Source organism: Aethalodelphis obliquidens, unplaced genomic scaffold (assembly GCF_003676395.1).
Source record: "Aethalodelphis obliquidens isolate GAN/ISIS:26980383/991018 unplaced genomic scaffold, ASM367639v1 scaffold31, whole genome shotgun sequence".
NCBI lineage: Eukaryota > Metazoa > Chordata > Mammalia > Artiodactyla > Delphinidae > Aethalodelphis > Aethalodelphis obliquidens.
Window position 1 is genome coordinate 3325331 of NW_020837975.1, and position 19635 is coordinate 3344965.

General features: G+C 38.7%; 1 protein-coding gene across 2 annotated transcripts in view; it reads left to right on the top strand.

Annotated features, from left to right (window-relative positions):
• Positions 1 to 19635, top strand: part of COL21A1 (collagen type XXI alpha 1 chain) — a 186122-nt gene that overhangs the window by 96095 nt on the left and 70392 nt on the right. For both annotated transcript variants that reach the window (XM_027126885.1, XM_027126886.1), the window contains 2 exons: positions 10672 to 10725; positions 10817 to 10870. In XM_027126885.1, the coding sequence (XP_026982686.1) occupies positions 10672 to 10725; positions 10817 to 10870 (108 nt within the window). The remainder of the gene's footprint in view (positions 1 to 10671; positions 10726 to 10816; positions 10871 to 19635) is intronic.

Here is a 19635-nt window from a genome sequence, read left to right on the forward strand (position 1 = left end):
GACCATTGGATTTGCTTGATAGAGGTCATTAGGGACCTTGATAAATGGGGTTTCAGGGAAAAGCAGGATTAAACAATGGGTTCAAGAGAGACAGTTGGAGATAAAATGGTAACAGTGAACATAGATACTTCTGAGGGATGTAATGGGGAACAGAGAACTGGAGCAGTAGCATGGGGAGGATGTGGGATAAAGGGGTTTTTGAAACAATAGGAGATGTTAGAACATGTTTATATGATGATGAAAATGAGGCAGAAGGGGAAAATTCGGTGATTTGGGAGATAAGGGATATTTACAGGAAGAAAATCCTTGGGTAGGTAAGAGGGCATTGGTTCCAGTCACAAGAGGAAAAGTGTGGCCTGGATAAGAGTCTAGGCAGTTAAAGCTTCAAATGGGGGTTAGAGGGCCAAGCCAAAAAGTACAGAAATTGCTAGGTGCAAGGATAAGAAGTTTATCATCAGACTGATTCTATTTGAGTTGAATGAAATGAATGGATTCCAAACCTAGCATCTCCCCCTTTTGCCTTTATCTTCAACTCCCATTATGTGCCAACACTTGCCTTGTCGTTTCTCTTATAACCCATCCCTTTCTTGCGATAACTGCAGGTGTCATGTGACCTTGGTGAATTCCCTCACTGCAACCCCTTCATCCCGCTGAAGATACTGCCCGAGGGCCTGGGGGAGTTCTGCCCTGATCATACTGAGGGGGATGGGTTTTATGAAGATGAGCCCTCTGCCTGGAGACCCCTTCCATGGGACATGCTCTCTCTGTTGCTGGCAGCTGCAGTGCTGTCTCAACTCCAAAGCAGAGACACCTCACATGTCGACTTGTCACCTGCTGGCCTCTTGTGATGACACGGAGCTCCCCTGACAGCACTGCCAAATTATTTAGGCTTTTGTCTTTCTAGTGGTGCAAAGTCCTAGGCAATATTGAGAGGTGAGTGCCTTCCACAGGCTATCAGCTCTAGTTTGCCCTTTTTGCCATGAATGAAGTACTGGAAATTAGTTATAATTAGCTTGATACAATAATCATGGATATTATACTCTGTGACTCTCATTTAAGCTATAGTAGGCTTATTGTCTCATCTCATTCAGTACATGTATATTTGTGTTTTTTTGTGTGTGTATGTATAGATATAGCTCTGTAGTATCTGACATTAGATGTTAGATGCTATTAGTAATATCTGATGTTAGAGAAAGAAGAAACCTACTGTAGTAGACAGAATAATGTCCACATCCTAACTCCAAACCCTGTGAATATGTATGGTACATTACATGGCAAAAGGGACTTTGAGATGAAGACATTTTCTTGGTTAATCTGAGTGGCCCAGTGTCATCACAAGGGTTCTTATAAGAGGGAGGCAGGAGTATCAGTCAGAGAAGGAGATGTGGTGGGTGATGGAAGCAGAGATCAGAGGGAAGCAGCTGTGAGCCAAGGAATGCAGGCAGCATCTAGAAGCTGGGAAAGGGAAGGGACAGATTCTCCCCTGGAGCCTCTGGACGGAATTCAACCTCCCAGTGACACCAAGAATTTAGCTCCCTAAGACCCATTATGAACTTCTGACCTCTGGAAACATAAGTATGTGCTGTGTTAAGCCACTCTGTTTGGGGTAATTTGTTACATCAGCAGTGGGAAACTGATACACTACCCCAATACTGTTTACCTAAAGGGATGACTTTTTTCTTAAATATCTCCCTTTTCCCTTGTCTTCTTCCCTCTGCAGGAGATAAGAGGCTAGGTGACCAGGCAGGAAGAGTAAGTGAGCCTGGGAGCCAGAACAGCTGAGGGTCATTAGTGTGTGTCCAGGGCCAGCACAGCGGGAGTGGGGCAGTGTGGGTGGGGCCTCTGGCTGGTGATTGAAGCCATCTGGCCAAGGAAACTTGGATGGAACAATTCTAAGGGAATTCTGCTTTGTTTGGATTTGGCTCTGTGCAACCCCCCTCAATCAGTAATTTGAATCTTTTTCACATAACCAGGCCAAGTCAACTGAAGCTTTAAATAGGAAATTATTCCACTCTGGAGAAATACTAATTTTCATAAGGAAAATGCCTTCAACCAAAATTAAAGAACTATTTTCAAATCCTTCCACTGCTTTCTAATTTCTCTATCAGTTAAATAGCTTCTCTCAGCACAGTATCTGAGCATATTACTATTTTACTATTTTATCATTATCAAAAAAGAGGCAGAGGAAATATTTATATATCCTGTTAGGTACTTCAGAGTAGTACAGCTATGAAAGGCACTGCACTGCTATGACATTGATTTTTTTTTTTTAAAGAAGGCCATTTATAGAAACATAATAGGACTATTTTATGATTTTGTAGAAGTTTGTATTTTTATGGTGCTCATTTCCATCTCTTTTCTGTTGTCATTAATTACTCTTCATGAAGGAAAGTACTTCCCTGAACCTAAAGCCCCAGCTAGTTGTTGGAGAGATCTGGGGCTGTTTTGCCTTCTTCTTTGCTTTTGAAAGTTGGTTTGCTTTTATGGGCCTCAGTCTTTTCATCTGGAAAATAAGAAGGTTCTCTCCAATGCTGATTTTCTAAGATTTCAGTAAAGTCATATTTGCTAAGAGAGAAAGGTGGGCTAGACCAAGCTTCAGCATTTTGGAGATGATTTTCCATATTGGCCTTAAGAACTGACTCAGGAAGCCTGACCATGCACTACTTCCAATAGACAAGAGTGCACTGGTCAGCAGGTCAACCTCAGTGATGCAGTGCCCCTTTCCATCCCCACACCCATCAGTGTGCCCCTGGATGGTCCAGAGATGCCAGAAGGGGCCCACTTTCTCTGGGGGATTAAACCTTGTAGAAGTGGTAGTCAGCACAGATGGGGAATTTTAAAGTTACAGGGCCTTCTCAAACCACACATAGAGAGGTGGGGCACATACTCGAGATGAAGGTGTAAGGTAGGTGGGAGGAAGGAGGGGCCTCCTAGAGCCTTCAGGCCCTTGTGACCACTTGACTTTGGTTTCAATTGGAGTGAACTCAGGAGCCATGGGAGGGTCTTGAATAAAGCTGTAATGTGACATAACTTATTTGTAAAAGAAATGACTCTGACTTCTGAGTTGAAAATAGATGTTAGGGCGATGAGGGCAAAAACAGGGAGATGAGGACAGGAGGCTCTTGAAATAATCCAGGAATGAGATGAGGGCGACTGGCGTCAGGATGGTAGGAGCGAGGGGAAGGGAATTGCCTACACTCTGGGGATATTTTGAAGTTAGAGCCCCCAGGATTTACTGATGTATCAGATGTGAGTTTGCAAGAGAGCAGTCAAGGGTGACTCCAATGAGATGTGGTAGAGAAAATCAGGGAAGGGGAGTCAGGAGTTTGCCTTTGGATAGATCATATTTTTATGTTAGACGTTCAAGTAGAAATTGTAAGTGGGTGATTGAGGATAGAAGTCTGGCATTCAGAGGGAGTTCTTTTTGTGAACTGTCCTTTCTTGTATTTTGCATCTCAATTAATGCACTTCTTATACATTAAGATAATGAATCCTTTGCTATAGATGTCAATAGTTCTTCTCTTTATTTGGTTTACAAATTTGGTTTTAATTTTTAGAAAAGTAAAATTCCCCCACAATTAAATATTTTCTCTTGCTGTTTCTTCCAGTGGTCTTTTTTTTGAGCATTCGATACTCTATGTTCATTGATTTAATATGATTTTCAAGAATTTTTGATTCTTGATTTCATTTTGAGAATTTATTTTGGCATTTGGGGTGACATGACGATCCAAAAAGCTCTGGTCAACTTGGAGGATGGCCATTCTAACAAACTGAAATTCAACCAGAATATTTGCCTGTGAGGCGGTATTTAAACTTAGCCTTGTCAAAAGAGGAATTAACATATGTAATGTGTGGCCTCAAAGTCTGATGCAATTTTTGGTCTTGTTAGTAATATGTGATGTATGTATTATGGAAGACTACAATCCTGCTTTTGGAGTGTTGGATTTGGTTTGGGATACTACACTTTAGGAGTACATAGGATCTGGAATTCATTCTGAAGAAGAGAGTAAACTCAGAAGACAGCCGGCGGGGTGTCGGGGGGGCAGTTACTGAGCTTCAGGTGTTATCCCAGCAAAGATGCTCTTCTCAAATTCTAAAATCCTCCAGAATGGTGGTAGAGAGAAGGAGGAAAGGGAGGAGAACTAGGCTTGTAGAGTAAGTTTGATGGGGGGTGGATAATTAGTAATAGAACAGTAGGACCCAGTAGACAAGATTTTTATGCTTTCCTCTTTCCCGACTCTGAACTGAATATGGTACCAACTGTGGACTCAGTCTTTTAAGAGCTGTGGGGGTTTGGGGTCCAAGTGCCACGAAGATGAAGGACCTGGAAAATGAGATACATTAGGTTACAGGCCAAAGAAATGGCTATGATGTAGCTTGGAAAAAAGAATAACAGGAAGTGGCCTCATTATGCAGTATATGAAACATCCTTCTAGAGAGAACAGTTTCCACCTGAACTCACTTCCCTTCAGTCTTGGTTCTTTACCAAAAATGCTTATGGTCTCCCTGTCTCCGCTGCCATTAAACAACCCCCCCCACACACACACACCTATGAACGTCTCACTGATAGATTAAAATGTGGACCATTGGGCTTCCCTGGTGGCGCAGTGGTTGAGAGTTCGCCTGCCGATGCAGGGGACACGGGTTCATGCCCTGGTCCGGGAAGATGTCACATGCCTTGGAGCGGCTGGGCCTGTGAGCCATGGCCGCTGAGTCTGTGCATCCGGAGCCTGTGCTCCACAACGGGAGAGGTCACAGCAGTGAGGGGCCCGCGTACCGCAAAAAAAAAAAAAAAAAAAAATGTGGACCATTTGTGTCAAATGACGTATCCACTGCTTGGGCAGTTTATCTTCCTTTTCTCTAATAAAACGTTATTTAGAACTCATCTCTTCTATAAAGTTTTCCTAGACAAAGCTTAGTGGATTAGCTACTTCATTTTTCTTCAACACACCCCTTATGTAAATCTTATATATGGATCTTTCCATGTTTATGTCATGCGTCTCGTAAATAGATTACATTATATTTTATACAGGTAGTATATACAATAATAATAATATGTACATAATCATTACATGTATATGAATGCTATCTGTATATTTAATTAAATTATTCAAGGAATTGTTTGGTGGCACACCTAGCACTTGTGATTTTAAAGGTCAATTCATGCTGACATTGTGTCTTCTTTTGATTGTAATCTTTATGAATGCAGGGCTGTTTCTACTATTATTTTTAGAGCCCTAGGTACTGGTGACTGGTTGGACTCAATATTTATATATTTGCTTATTTATTTATTCTTTCATTCATCCACTCATATACTAGATATTTGTTGGGTGTTCTTCTAGGCTAAGGGACTATAGCAGTGAAGAAAACAGAAAAAATATCCTGCTGTTTTGAATATCACATTCCACTGGGGAGAGAGAGGTAATAAATTCATAATTATAAAATAATAAATACGTAAATAATATCAGATGGTGGGAAGTACTATGAAAAAAGATAGGACAGCAAGAGAGAGAATGAGGTTTAGCTATTGGTCATCATCCTTTGAACATAAAGCATAACTATAGAGATTTAGGGTGGGAAATAAGAATTACTAAGAAGGTATCAGTTAACTTAAAAAGCTGTGCATTCTCCTTTTGAAATAACCTTAGTATAACTTTAAGTGTAGCTTCACTCAGGCAATGAGGCAGTTTAGCTAAGTTTAATTGCATCTGTGAATCTGAGAACAGAACTGTATCTGCAGAGATTATTTGTCAAAGGCAGGCAGTGTTTTCCTTTCATGTGCAAAGCTCAAGTCTGATTGTGTGAGCCCCTGATTGAGTGGCTTGGATAGAGATCAAAGTCCTTCATCAGACCCACAATGCTGTGTGCATAGCCTCCATCCTCCCATTTTGGTCCTGTTTTGCAGGCTGCTTCCTCATGCTCTCTCTCTTCTTTCTTCTCCGTGGATGTGTCTCATCCCGTCACACCGCAGGACACGTTGAAAGGCTCCCTCTGCTGCACTGTGCTTCCTTGACTGTTCCTTTGAGCCTGTGTCTTCCGGAAGCTTCCCCTGACTGCTACCCTTTGACCGTTATGGCATCACAGTTCTTTCTTAGATCTCAGTGCAGGTGAAATTTTACAGATACTCATGTGATCTATTACTCAAATAATTTGAGCAATCAGTTAAAGCCTATAAACTCCTTGACTCATAGTTGGGTTAGGTGACAAACAAACTAGTTTCTGTAGTAAATATACCTGGAAAGACAGATTTATGAATATTCTTAGAATTTAGTTGTGTAGAGTTATAAACTCTGCCAGTGCCTAGAGGAATCCACAGTGCACATTAAAAGTATACGCTTAATTTTGGTTACCTAGTTACCCTGGCTGGGTACATAAGAGACTCTGTTGGAACTCTGGGAAACATTGAAGAAAATTATGTAATAGTATAAAATTTAAATCACCTTCTTATATTTTAAAAAGGAGAGTGACATCCAAAGAGATTTCTCTAGATTTCATTCTCTTTTTTAAGTTTAGAATATTTAAAGGAAACCAATGACTCTATCCTCACTACTGAAACAAATCTGTACATTTACATTGGCAGAATATTTTATGGTATGGTTAGAACTGGGCTCAGAAGAGACTGTGACCTTTGCACATTTGATGATTTTATTTTCTTAATTTCCTTTTCAAAGCTATACATCTTTCCTGGAGCATCGGAACTCTGAATCATGGAAGAAAGTAAATTGATTCTGTATTCTTCAACCCTACAATTTGGCAGCGAGAATATTTTTTTCCTAAAAATGACTCATTTACAAAGAGACTTTGTGTGAACATGGAAAAGACTTACATACTCTCAGAAATCTTGCAGTTGGGGGTAGGGTGGGTATCTGGGCCTGCTAATAATTGCGAAATGGCAAAATTAATGTTGAACAGGATTAGTTGGTCAATGATCATGTGAAAGTTACAGTTCTACAAGAAAAGACAGACACTTTTATACTCAGAAAAAGAAAAACTCAGTAAGCTATATAAAAAGCTTATCATTTTTCCTGTTTTAGGGCATTTTTCTTGTTTTAATGTACCCTGCTATGAGTCAACCAATGTTTTATTTTTTGCTCCTCTCGGAAAGTGTTCTGTGTTGTAATATTCCTCACCGTTAACCTTTATTTTCCTGATTTTTAGTCCAAAATTTGTTGTTCTGAATTTCATCCAATTTCTTCTGGTGATTTGCCCTGGGATCTCCCAGCTTGAATGTGGTTTTGGTTTTTCTTTATTTTGTTGCTAATCACGCTTCCTCTAGCTTCTAAAATAATCATTGAATATCTTGATACAACTAAGTTTTCAAGAATGCATCTCATCGTACATTAAGAAAACAACAACAAGCTGGTTCTTACAGTGTGGGAAGCATTGATTATTCCTGTATTGCAGTTCTTCTAAAGACAAAGCAAACAGGGCCATTAAAAAATACACAGAGACCTTGTTCACACGTTCAGCAGTAGATCTGTATGCATTCTGAAGAAAGGTTGTCATGATGTGATGCCCAGCCATGCCATTCTTCATGCTCTAACGGTGGCCATTAAGACTACAAAATAACATTCTGCAGAAGTGTTCTCATGGCTTTGCACAATAGTCACTGAGTCTGAAGACAAGAAAGAAGCTCACTTTTACTGAGTTCCTTATGCCTGCCAGACTTTTTCACCTGATTCCATTTATTTCTTTTCAGAAGCAAAGTGGGTATTATTATCCTAGTTTATGGTGAGAAACTGAGGCTTAGCTAGGCAAAATGACTTAGCCGAAGTTCCACAGAAAGTCAAGGGAGGAGGAAAAATTCAGCCCCAGGTCTTTTCCAATTTCAAACTTCATTGCCTTTGCACTTCACTGTGCTGCCTCCCAGGATTTGGGGATGTGATGAGTCTGCCTGAGGTCACATTATAAGTCAGAGGTGAGCTGGGAACATTGGGGCATCTCCACATTGCTTTAATCCATTAAAATATGATGTGCCCTCTCTAACAAATGCAACACGTTCCCTTATTTCTTCTTCGAAGGGGAGAGATGGCATGGCAGCTTCTTTTTTTTTTTTTTTGCGGTACGCGGGCCTCTCTGCCGCGGCCTCTCCCGTCGTGGAGCACAGGCTCTAGACGCGCAGGCTCAGCGGCCATGGCTCACGGGCCCAGCCGCTCCGCGGCATGTGGGATCCTCCCGGACCGGGGCACGAACCCGTGTCCCCTGCATCGGCAGGCGGACTCTCAACCACTGCACCACCAGGGAAGCCCGGTATGGCAGCTTTTGATCTTCTACAAAAGATTAACTTTCTGAAAAAAAAAGTAATAAAGCAGATACGACATTTGGCTTAACTTTTGGAAAAAATGTGAAAGAAAATAATTCATTAAATGCGAACTTTGCTGATGACCAACCATTTTGATACATAGTAACTTTCTTTTGAGGAATTTTATGAACATTCCTTTCCTCTGGGTCTTCAGAATTCTAACCAACTTCAAACCAGTCTGGCAAATGGACTCCCTTGAATCCGATGAATTGTTCTAGAATCCTAAGATTGGATGTGCCATGATGCATTTTCTGATAAGAAGGTATTTCCACCTGCTCTGTCAACTTACTAGTTACGCAACTTTTGGCAAGTTCTCAGTTTCCTCATCTGCAAACGGGGATAATGTAGAACCTACATTAAAGGGTGGCTATGAGGATTAAGTGAATTAACATATATGAAATATGTAGTCTGGAACATGATAAATACTATATAAATCATTGTTATATTATTTATTCCAGTTACAATAGCATGTTTCAAGTCATGTCGGACTATCCAGAGGGTGCACATGGGTTTTGAAGGATCTAAAGAACATCCTAGGAGGTGGCATTTATAAGTAACCTGGTTCTGTGTAGGCGTCTGCTAGCAGTGACAGCTGAAATACAATTCTAGGCCCATCTGATTCCAGAGTGAAGGAGATTCAGTGATAACTAGACCGGCAGAGATACCAGGCTGAACAAACTGTGTAGCTTGACTTTCTTCTTTCTCCTCACTGATCTTGAGAACGTGAGCCACGCAGTATTACTAACAGTTTCAATTTGCCACCGGAAGCAGCTCAAGCAAATGTGATTCCTTGGAGAAAGAGAGTTTTTTCACACTTGCGTGCAGCATGGATGACTTGGAAGTGAATTCTTCCAACGTTTGATTAACAGGATATGTAGCAGATGCTCTGTTCAATGCTAGAGATATAGAAATAAATGATACCTGGTCCCTAATCTCAAGGGAGCATAATCCAGTGACACAGAGACAGTGCCAGCCCAGAGAGCAGATGATGAGTTTGAAAATTGCAGGTTGTTTTTGTATGGAGTATAAAGAGGTTGCTTATGAGACTCGTTCACAGTGAAGTAAAATGTTTAAGGATGGGGCCAATGGACTCGAGAAATATTTGAGTTTGAGGAATACAGGAGAAAACATAATTATGTGAACAACTGAATGGGGAAAGGCTGATGGTTGGTTATGGAAATTATATAGTCATCCTCATCCTGGGAGTAGCTGAGAGCATTTTATAAAATGAGAACTTCAAGTGCATATAAAAGGAGAAAAACAATAATCTAAGACTGATCTTTCTGGGACAACCATTAGTATTGCTATTATTGTTAGTATAGCTAGCAAAGAATAGTAAGAGGAATATTTGAAAATGGGACTGGAAAAGCAGGGAATTCTGATGTTTCTGAAATTACAGCTAAAAATGTACTGACAAGTGAGTGGGTGAATACGAAGACCCATGCAGACACCCATGAATAGCCACATGGAAATGAAGGTTTTAGATTCAAGAATGAAGATGTTATTGGAAACATTAATGAGATTTGTGTAAGTAACTCTTGACAACAGAATACTGTACCCAAACAGTAAGATCCGAGGAGGATGGGATGTGAATAAGAGAAGTAAATGTTTGCAGGTGCCAAGTGGTCCAAGTCAACCCGACATTGAGCCTGGTAAACCTAGATAAATGTTGAGGGACTGCAAGTTTGTTTTGGAGTTTAGTTGCCGTGTGCTGAGTGAAGATTGAATACTTTGCCTCTGTCTGAAAAAGTTGTGCTGTTTTACCAAAGCTCCAGATTCTGGAGGGATGTGTAGGAAGAAGTGGAGATGAAAGTGACCTCAGCAGATGGCTCAGCCTTGGAAGGTGTGGCGACATGTCACAGCCATGTTCGGGGGGTAGACTTTCTAAAATGGGCAAACCAAAGGCTGTTATAGACTTACCTTGAAGAATAATATTCATCCAGGTGTAGTTTATTCCAGAGGTTAACTCGGATGGCCATAATCAGGTAGTTTAAAAATGTATTACATTTGTTTAATCCTCCAATCCTAGATGTTTTTCTTTTGAATACATTGAATATGTTTCTAATGTGCAGAACATTTCTCCAGCAACTGTGAACATTGTCTATTTCCCTCCCAGAGCCTTCCTTTTAATCAAAGCATTTCTGGATAATTTTATTGAGTTAGAGATATTTCAGACCTTTTTTCCTAAAGACTGAAGGATGTGAATTCCTTATTAAGCATTTTGCCACTTTGTTATTTTGGTTTCTTAAACAGTCACGAAGTGAAGTCATAAGGTGTGAGAAATGTGAGAAGGAATGAATTCTGAAATGGAGGGCTGCTCTGTGTAAATATGATGAAATATTAATTACTTCTTGTTTCCTCTTCTTCAGGGATATCAGGGAATGGCAGGATCACCAGGTGTTCCAGGATCCCCAGGAATACAAGTATGTGATCTGTATATACATATTTTAGAAATACCATTTCTAGTGAACCAAAACACATAACTAACAGAATTTTATTTTGTGGTTAATTTAGGGAGCACGAGGACTACCAGGTTATAAAGGAGAACTGGGGAGAGATGGAGAAAAGGTAAATATGTACAAGCAAAGGTGTGTTCAGTTGTTTTAGTCACTCAGAGACAAAGGATGCAATCTGTGATGACTCCCATTCAATAATGTTCGTCTTGGTGAATGCCAAGATGTCAGCTCAGAAATGTGTCAGTGGCTGTTGGCTGATCAAGCTCACAGGAGGCTTTTATCACTAGATCAAAGTGGTTATCACTAGATGACCACTGTCAGATGGCACAGGTATTGGCATTGCCCTGGTACCATGTTCCTTCTCTGTGATTAAGCTCTGTAAGGAGCTACCTTCTTAGAGGGAAGAGCATTATGTGAATGGAATGTGTTCCCGTGTTAGCCGCAGACAGCCATATGTCCATCTCCACAGCAGAAATCTATCTTAGCCTTACTGGACTTCTCTCTCTTGTAAGGATTCAGTGGGTACAGACAACATTTGTCTGATTTCCTTTTTTACAGCTCTGAGATTTGCCATGTTCTTTAAATATGTTCAATATTTTAGTACCTCCCCAGGGATCTAGTCCTGCATCCAGGTAGCTGGTCCACATCCAAGATGCCCATTGGAATTTGCTCGAATCCCCATGATGATTTGTTAGCTTAATTCCTAAAGCACAGTCTTATTTCTATGTTCTTTGAAGGCCTTCTGTTTGCTCTTGATAAAAACCTGAACTAATTTTCTAGCTCCAATTCTTGCAAAATGATTGCCTTTTAAAAATAGTGTGCACAGAATTCACACTTGAGAAACACTGATCTGGGCTCTGTCTATTTTATGTTTTTCTGGTTGCTTATGCTGGTTATAGAAAATTGTAGCTGCTCAAGTACCATCTCTGGATGGACCCCTGGAAGATCTTATGATGGGTCTACTGCTTTCAAACTGTTTGATCTTGGCACGTGACTTGATGTCTTTGAATCTTATTTTCTACATTGACTCAGTGGGGATTTCTTTACAGATTTGTTGTAAGGATTAAATGCGATAATATATGAAAAATACTTAGTGTGGTCCCTGGTACAGGGTTTTCCTTAAATAAATGCCTGTTGTTTTGTTGTTCTGTTTTGCTTATCAAGGAGCGAGGTTGTGGTTGGGATGTCACATGGGATGGGCTGGCATGTGTCATGGGCAAGAAATGTTAGAGCAAACAGAAGGGTTAGTGTCTGGAAAAGAAACAGAGAAGATGGAATGTCAGGACAGCTCTATAATGTGGGGAGAGCCAGGGAAGGCAGAACAACAGCAATAATTGATAGAACTCTGGAGGAAGTGGTACAAAATCCTCTTTTCTCCTCAATGGCCCTGGGCCTCTATGAATCTTTTTAGCCACTGGCAATCTCTGCCTATTTAAAATGATGGAGGTGCATCTTAAGAGGTGCTGAAGAGAACGCCAGGCCCACAGGAATGGAGATGTCTTATATTTGTATGTTCTGGAGGTATCATGAGAGACCTCCAACCTCCTCTAGGAGAATGGGGGATTCCACTAGGAAGGTGTGGATACCTGTTCCTAGGAGACCACATACCAGGCACCTCACCCACATTCTAGTCTACAAGATTGTTGCTGTTTCTTTAACATTCTCACAAGTAGCCTGATTTGGGGATGTGGGGAATATATAAAAGTATGCATGTATGAATAAGTGTATTTAGGAGTGGATGGGTTAATACATTTATTTGTTTTTGTGCTGACTTGGGTTTTAGAGACCCAAAATAAAAAGGAGGATTTTTATTCATTTATCTTAAAAGAATTGGAGTAAAATACCTTATTTAAAAGTAAAGAACAATAATCTATGAAATAGAAGCAGACTCATAGACATAGAGAACAGACTTGTGGTTGCCAAGGGAGAGAGGGATGGATTGGGAGTTTGGGATTAGCAGATGCAAACTATTACATATAGGATGGATAAACAGCAAGGTCCTACTGAATAGCACAGGGAACTATATTCAATATCCTGTGATAAACCAAACTGAAAAGAATATGAAAAAGAAGTATATATATATATATATATATATATATATATATATATATATATAAAATCACTTTGACATACACCAGAAACTAACACAACATTGTAAATCAACTATACTTCAATAAAACAAAAATTTTTTAAAAAGAACAATACTTCTATTAGTCACATCTTAAGGTAACTGCTGTATTGTTTTGGGTCATTGCACTGTGTTTAAAATAGTAGTGGATGACTTTTACAAAGCCACACATTCTATTAAAGAAGGTGAATAAGATGTATGTTTATGTAAAGTTCTTTGTTTTCAGACCAGTAGTGATTTCATTCAGTGTCGTTTTCTGAAGTTCATTGTTTGGGTGTCAGCTCTGATTGACACAGTCATTGTGGGCCTAAAATCACCACATGCTGCCTCTAAATTCCCTCCTAACATTCTTTCTGGCTGCAGGGATTTCTTTATTTAGAGCTACAATAATTTAGTGAGTTAGTTAGAGGCGTTTCCTTGGGTGTTCCTCTAGAATACAATTTGTTAATTTTCAGAAATGGGAAGGTTGAAAACATACCCTGGAGATGGCCTTGACTTGTGATTACTCAGGGCAGTTTTTCCAGGCATAACCCATGGCCTTTAGGGGATTGTTCCACACCATAATGTTCTCTGTTAGGATATTTTCCCAGAATAATTTCCATTTTGTGGATTTCCACTGAAACTCCCATAGGAGTTTCCACTTAAGATAATTATAATTATATTCACTTTCTTGCTGACTGTAACCTTTGTTCCTCACATATCAGAAAACAGAATGTGTATAGATTTTGCAGGGGTTTTTTTTTCCCCTGAATTTACAAAATTAAAAGGACCCTTTATCCACCAAATTGTCTTCAATTGGTAACTCATTTTATAACATGCTTTAGAGATATTCCTTGGACTCTAAGAAATACTTTAAGTACTTCAAAGAACTTCCTCAGCTTTAAGGAAACCTAATATATTTAAATCGTGTGGAGAAATATATTTTGTTAAAACTTACATTAAGCTGGGTTGGTTTTTATGGGTTTTCTAATTGAGTATTTCTAATTGGTTATATGGGTTTTGTAATTGAGTATGAAACTTTCTATGGCAATGCAATTCTGGAGACACAGGAAGTATTAATAATTTTTTTAATCTAGCCAGATTTGTACCAACTCATCACTTGGTTTCTCTGGGTTTAAGAAATAAAATATATTAATTCTATCTAAGGTATCCTTATGGAACCAATTATACATTTGTTTAGTTTCTTCATTAGAGTGTTAAACATTTGAATTGTCCTTTCAAGATCTCACTGTCCCATTGCTCTCAGCATCCAGAACAGAGTATCATGTAATGAGCGAGCCTTTCTTACATGAATAAACCCCATTATCTGCACTTTGAAAGGCAAAAGCTGAAGTGATGTTATAGCGATATCTATTACATAGTTGGTCATAATCAAGGAACTCCAATATATATGTTGAGAGAACAGTAATAAAGGACCAAGCTGAAAAGTGTTATTAGGGAATAATATGTAAAAAATTTAACATGCTAGTGGCTTTATTTCTTGCAGAGTTCCTGAAGACAAAAAAAAAATAAAACAAAGCCAGTAATGACATAAGAGGGAGAAATAGAACTAACTTAGGAAAGTGGCCATCTTTCTCTTATTTCTCGAATAGAGAGAGTAATCTACCCATGTATCTTTCTGACAGCACAATGACCCAAACACGGGGTTATGTGTGTGTGTTTTGCAGGATGGGGAGGCTTAATGCAGTGACAGGTTCCAGGCTGTGCCCTGATTTCAGACTGCTTAACCTTCCTAGTCATACTTCTTAATCTCTTTAAACCTGGTTTCCCAAATCTAGAAAGTGGGACTATAAGTATTTCTTCATAGCCTTGCTGTAAAGACTAAATAAAATCATGCATGTACCTGGCCAAAATTAAACACTGTAAGTTAGTGATGATGATGATGTTGATGATGGCGATTTGTAAATGTTTCCGAAAATATCTTTCGTTTATCCCGTATTGTTTCTCACAGTGTTGAAGTGCCCCTTATGAAGCAATCAGACAGGAATTCCCTAAACCTCTTCCCACCCCACTTACCCTCTTTGCTGTGTGTGTACCTATATTCTACCCTCTCTTTTGTTAATATGGATGAACTGTCCATGTATAATGTCCAGCCCTCCTCTGTGCTCTGGGTCTCATCCTTCTCCATTACTTTGTGTTATTCATTAGCCCCTCTCTTCTGTGTCACTAGTTTTTTCTTTCTTTTTTAAAAAATTTATTTTATTCCTGTCCTAAGGACGCAGACATAGAGAATGGACTTGAGGACACGGGGAGGGGGAAGGGTAAGCTGGGAAGAAGTGAGAGAGTGGCATGGACATATATACACTACCAATGTAAAATAGATAGCTAGTGGGAAGCATCCACATAGAACAGGGAGATCAGCTCGGTGCTTTGTGACCACCTAGAGGGGTGGGGTAGGGAGGGTAGGAGGGAGACACAAGAGGGAGGAGATATGGGGATATATGTATATGTATAGCTGATTCACTTTGTTATACAGCAGAAACTAACACACCATTGTAAAGCAATTATACTCCAATAAAGATGTTAAAAAATTTATTTTATTGAAACATAGTTGATTTACAATGTTGTGTTAATTTTTGCTGTACAGCAAAGTGACTCAGTTATACACACACACACACACACACACACACACACACATACATATATATATACACATATACAGTCTTTCTCATATTCTTTTCCATTATGATTTATCACAAGGTATTCAATATAGTTCCCTAAGCTCTACAGTAGGACCTTGCTGTTTATCCATTCTCTGCATAATAGTTTGCATCTGCTAATCCCAAACTCCCAACCCCTTCCTGCCCCACCCCGCTTGGCAACCACAAGTCTGCTCTCTATGTCTGTGAGTCTGTTTCTGTTTCATAGATAAGTTCATTTGTGTCATATTTTAGATTCCAAGTATAAGTGATATCATATGATATCTGTCTTTCTCTTACTTCACTTAGTATGATCATCTCTAGTGTTGCTACAAATGGCATTATTTCATTCTTTTTTATGGCTAAGTAGTATTCCATTGTATATGTACCACATCTTCCTCTCCTCCCTTGAGTTTTTTATTGTAATATTATTAAATATAAATGTATATGAGTTTAAATGTATGTGTCAAATATATATACATATTTGTGATAAGCATGGCAATAATTGATATATTGGTATAATTAATGGTATAATTCACATAATAAATAATAAAATATTATTAAATACATATCTACACACTCTTTTTTTCTAATAAATATTTTGTTTCATCTGAATCTGGAGAAATTGTGAAATTGTTACAAGCAGGAATTTTTCAGAAAACTTTCCCTCCTTCTTATGGAAGGAGTGGTACCACATTTTCCTTCTTTCCTACCTCCTTTCCTCAGAGGCTTTTCTTCCAAAGCAGCAGGGCCTCCCAAAATGTTTTCTAAAGTCAGGCTTGGTTGAGCATCCCTCTGTCTGTCCATGTGGTGCTGATCTGTGTGTGCTCAGGTTTTCACTACTTCTGTGGATGTTTTTGCAAAGTTTTGATTGTTTTCTGATCTTTCAGCCTCTTTTCTTTTAGGGCCCTATAATGGATTCAACATCTCAGTTTATGGTGATGAACCATTCATTCTATGTCCTGCCTCATTTCTTGGCTGCTCTGCTGCTTTCTGCCCTGTTTCCTTTTTCTCTTCTGGCATCATTGGGAACCTTACAACTTTTATTGAATTTTTACAGGATGCTTCATCTTGGTTCTAAACTCTTATTTCTCATCTTCATTTTGGGTGTGCTCTGTTTTATGGTCATTGATAAACTGTGGCAGGGACCGTATATTAGGAGCTTAGGAATCTACTTTTTTCCTAGACCTGAGTAGTCCAATGGTGATGCCCAAACCCAAGGGGTTAGAGAGGGAACATTTTAGTAGATTTAAACACTTCCCAGGAAATCATTATTTGTCCTGGTCCTGTGTGACACTTAGTGGTTTTTAAATGAGAAGAGAAGGAACAGGAAGATGTGTAAGGCTTTTGACATGTTGGGTGCTGAAGGTGTTTCCTGTTGTGTGTACGTTTTTCTGTTTTATTTTAGACATGTCTTGTGTGGATATTATCCACATGCATTGCCTATCACATGCCATCCTCACAAAAAGTCCTATGAGGTTAGTAGAGTAAGTCATGCTCTGCCCGTTTTACATTAATTGTAAAGTAAATGAACCCTATTGTACAGTTTTGAAACTGAGAAATGAGGAACTTCAGTCATCTGTCTGAAGTTACTCAAGGATCAGGGGTTGAAATAAAATGTCTGTATCTCAGTCTGGCTTTCTTTTCCTTTCTTTTCACCATATTTTTCTGCTTTGGCCAGAATTGTTTTTAATATGTGATTTCCTCCTCTTTTGCTCTATGCCTGCACCATGAGAAGGCCCAATGCCTGTGAGCAGCTGAGGAGGAGGGGGAGGGGAGGGGGAGGGAAGAGGGAGAGGAGGGGGAGGAGAGGGGGGAAGAAGGCGGGGAGGAGGGGAGGGAGGAGGAGGTTGGCTAGATGAGTGATGGTTTGAACTGATTGTGCCATGATAGTGGATTCATAGTCTTACTTTTGCATGTGTACCTGTGAGATGTTTCCTCCATGTCTCAAAAATAAAGGCTTTAAGAAAGAAAAAAAAACTCTCTCAAGGGAGGAGGGATAGTTCCCTGTAGATTGTAGATTATCAAACTTTTAAACTGCAAAATCTTCGCAGTGAAAGTCTTTGGGGCATGTAGTCCCATATATATGTATGAATTATATGCTGTGCTACTGAATAAAGGATTATGTGCATTGAAAACACAGACACACTGAGAAATTTTGAAAGAATGAGATTTTTAAAATATTAGTTTTCATATTCTCTTGCTACTCAAATAAATAATCTTGATGTAACTTTGGAGACTGAGACTCTAGATCAACCTGTGAGATTGGCAGGCTCATCAAAGTCTTGTTATCAGTCAGGAAGCTTCGAGGCAACCTGGGGAAAATGGAACCAACTTACTGCAAATCTTGGATTCTCTTTTATTCTAATCTCTTGTAAACTCAGTGGGAATCAAGAGTGTGACTCCTCAAAACAATTTTTTTATTGGAATTTTCTTGGAGGACTCAAGAGTGTTTACTATATTTTAGAAAATGAAATTATTTGCATATTCAGTAAATTATCATTAATCACAAGCGAGACATCAGCTAGGATAGAGTAGGTTATGTTGCAATAACACACAAATGCCAAATGCCAATGCCTTAAAACAAAAAAGGCTTATTGCTCATCAAACTGCACACTTATTAGCAGACTCAGGCTAACAAAAGTTTCACCCTCTAGATTTTAACTAATTACAGTAGCAGGTCCCTAGAGAATCAAAGAGTGGCTCATAAACCACTTCCATTCATCTTTAATTAGCTAGAGCAAATTTTGTAAACCACACCAACTTCAAGAGTCAGGAAAGCATGATTCCCTCCGCCTCCCCATATGCTTAGAAGTAGAGAGAATCTGAATATTGATAAATAATAATCATGTCTACTAAGACGAAATAAGAATGCATCAAGAACGGATTTTTTTTCAAAGAGATTGGTGTCTAATAAAGCACAAAACATATACAAAGTAACTATTTTAAGAGAGTAAATGTTAAGTGCCAAAGATGAGAGTTGAATAAAACTCTAGGAGTTGAGAGGAAAGTTGAAAATTCAAAAAGGCTTCATGAAAGAAATTGTAAACCGAAGGTTAAACATAGATACAGACTTATAGGGGCTGTTCTTACCCAGTTTAAGAAGCCTCTAACTTAGGGAGGCTGTGGTTCCTTACCATACTGTGTGTGTGTGTGTGTGTGTGTGTGTGTGTGTGTGTGCGCACGTGCGCGTGTGCGTGTGTGTATTATCAACAAGACTGTATGAACATCTTTGTATATATTTCTCAGTAACTTTCTCTGAGTATAACCACAGGAAAATTTCCCAGAAGTGGAACTGATTAGAGAATCAAAGCGTTAAGTTCATAATTAAATTTTGAGGCAAATTGCCTATTTACCTTCCAGAAAGTGTGTACTCCCCCAACAAGTGTGTGAAATATCTTTCTTCACACCCTTATCAGCACTGAATTTCATTAAATTTCTGATTTTCATCAATATATGTTAAAAATGGTACTGGTTTGATTTGCAATCATTTATTAGTGAATAAGGTATAAAGTACCTGTCATATGATTTTTGAAAATATTGTTACTTCTCTGTAATTTGCTTTTTATTTGTATCCTTTATTTTTTCCTACTGGGCTGTTCATCTTTTTAAAAATTGATTTTTATGTGCATGTCATAAATTGTGTGAAAATATTTTTTTCTGGCTTATGTGTTTTGATTTGGGTTTTAGAATTTTAGACATACAGAAATTTTAACTATATATATATATATATATATATATATATATATAAAGTTTTACTTCTTTTCTCCTATGTTTGTATCTGTATAGAAAGGTTCAACATTCTAACATTTTGAATATAATTACTCCTGCTTTAAGTTTTGGAATTTTTATTATTTTATATTTTAATCTTAAAATTTTTGATATTTGGAGTAAAGTTAGATGAGTATTCATATTTTCCCCTTTCTTCTCCTAAAAGGATAGCCAGTTGCTAAACAGTATTTTTGAAATTTCACTTTTTTTCTCATTTATTTGAAAAACCATCATTATCACTAAATTTCCATTCTCATTTGGGTCTGCTGTTTTTGGCTTTCCCTTCTGTTCCATTTACCTGTCTATATCTTCTCCACTGCCAAGCAGTTTTAATTATTG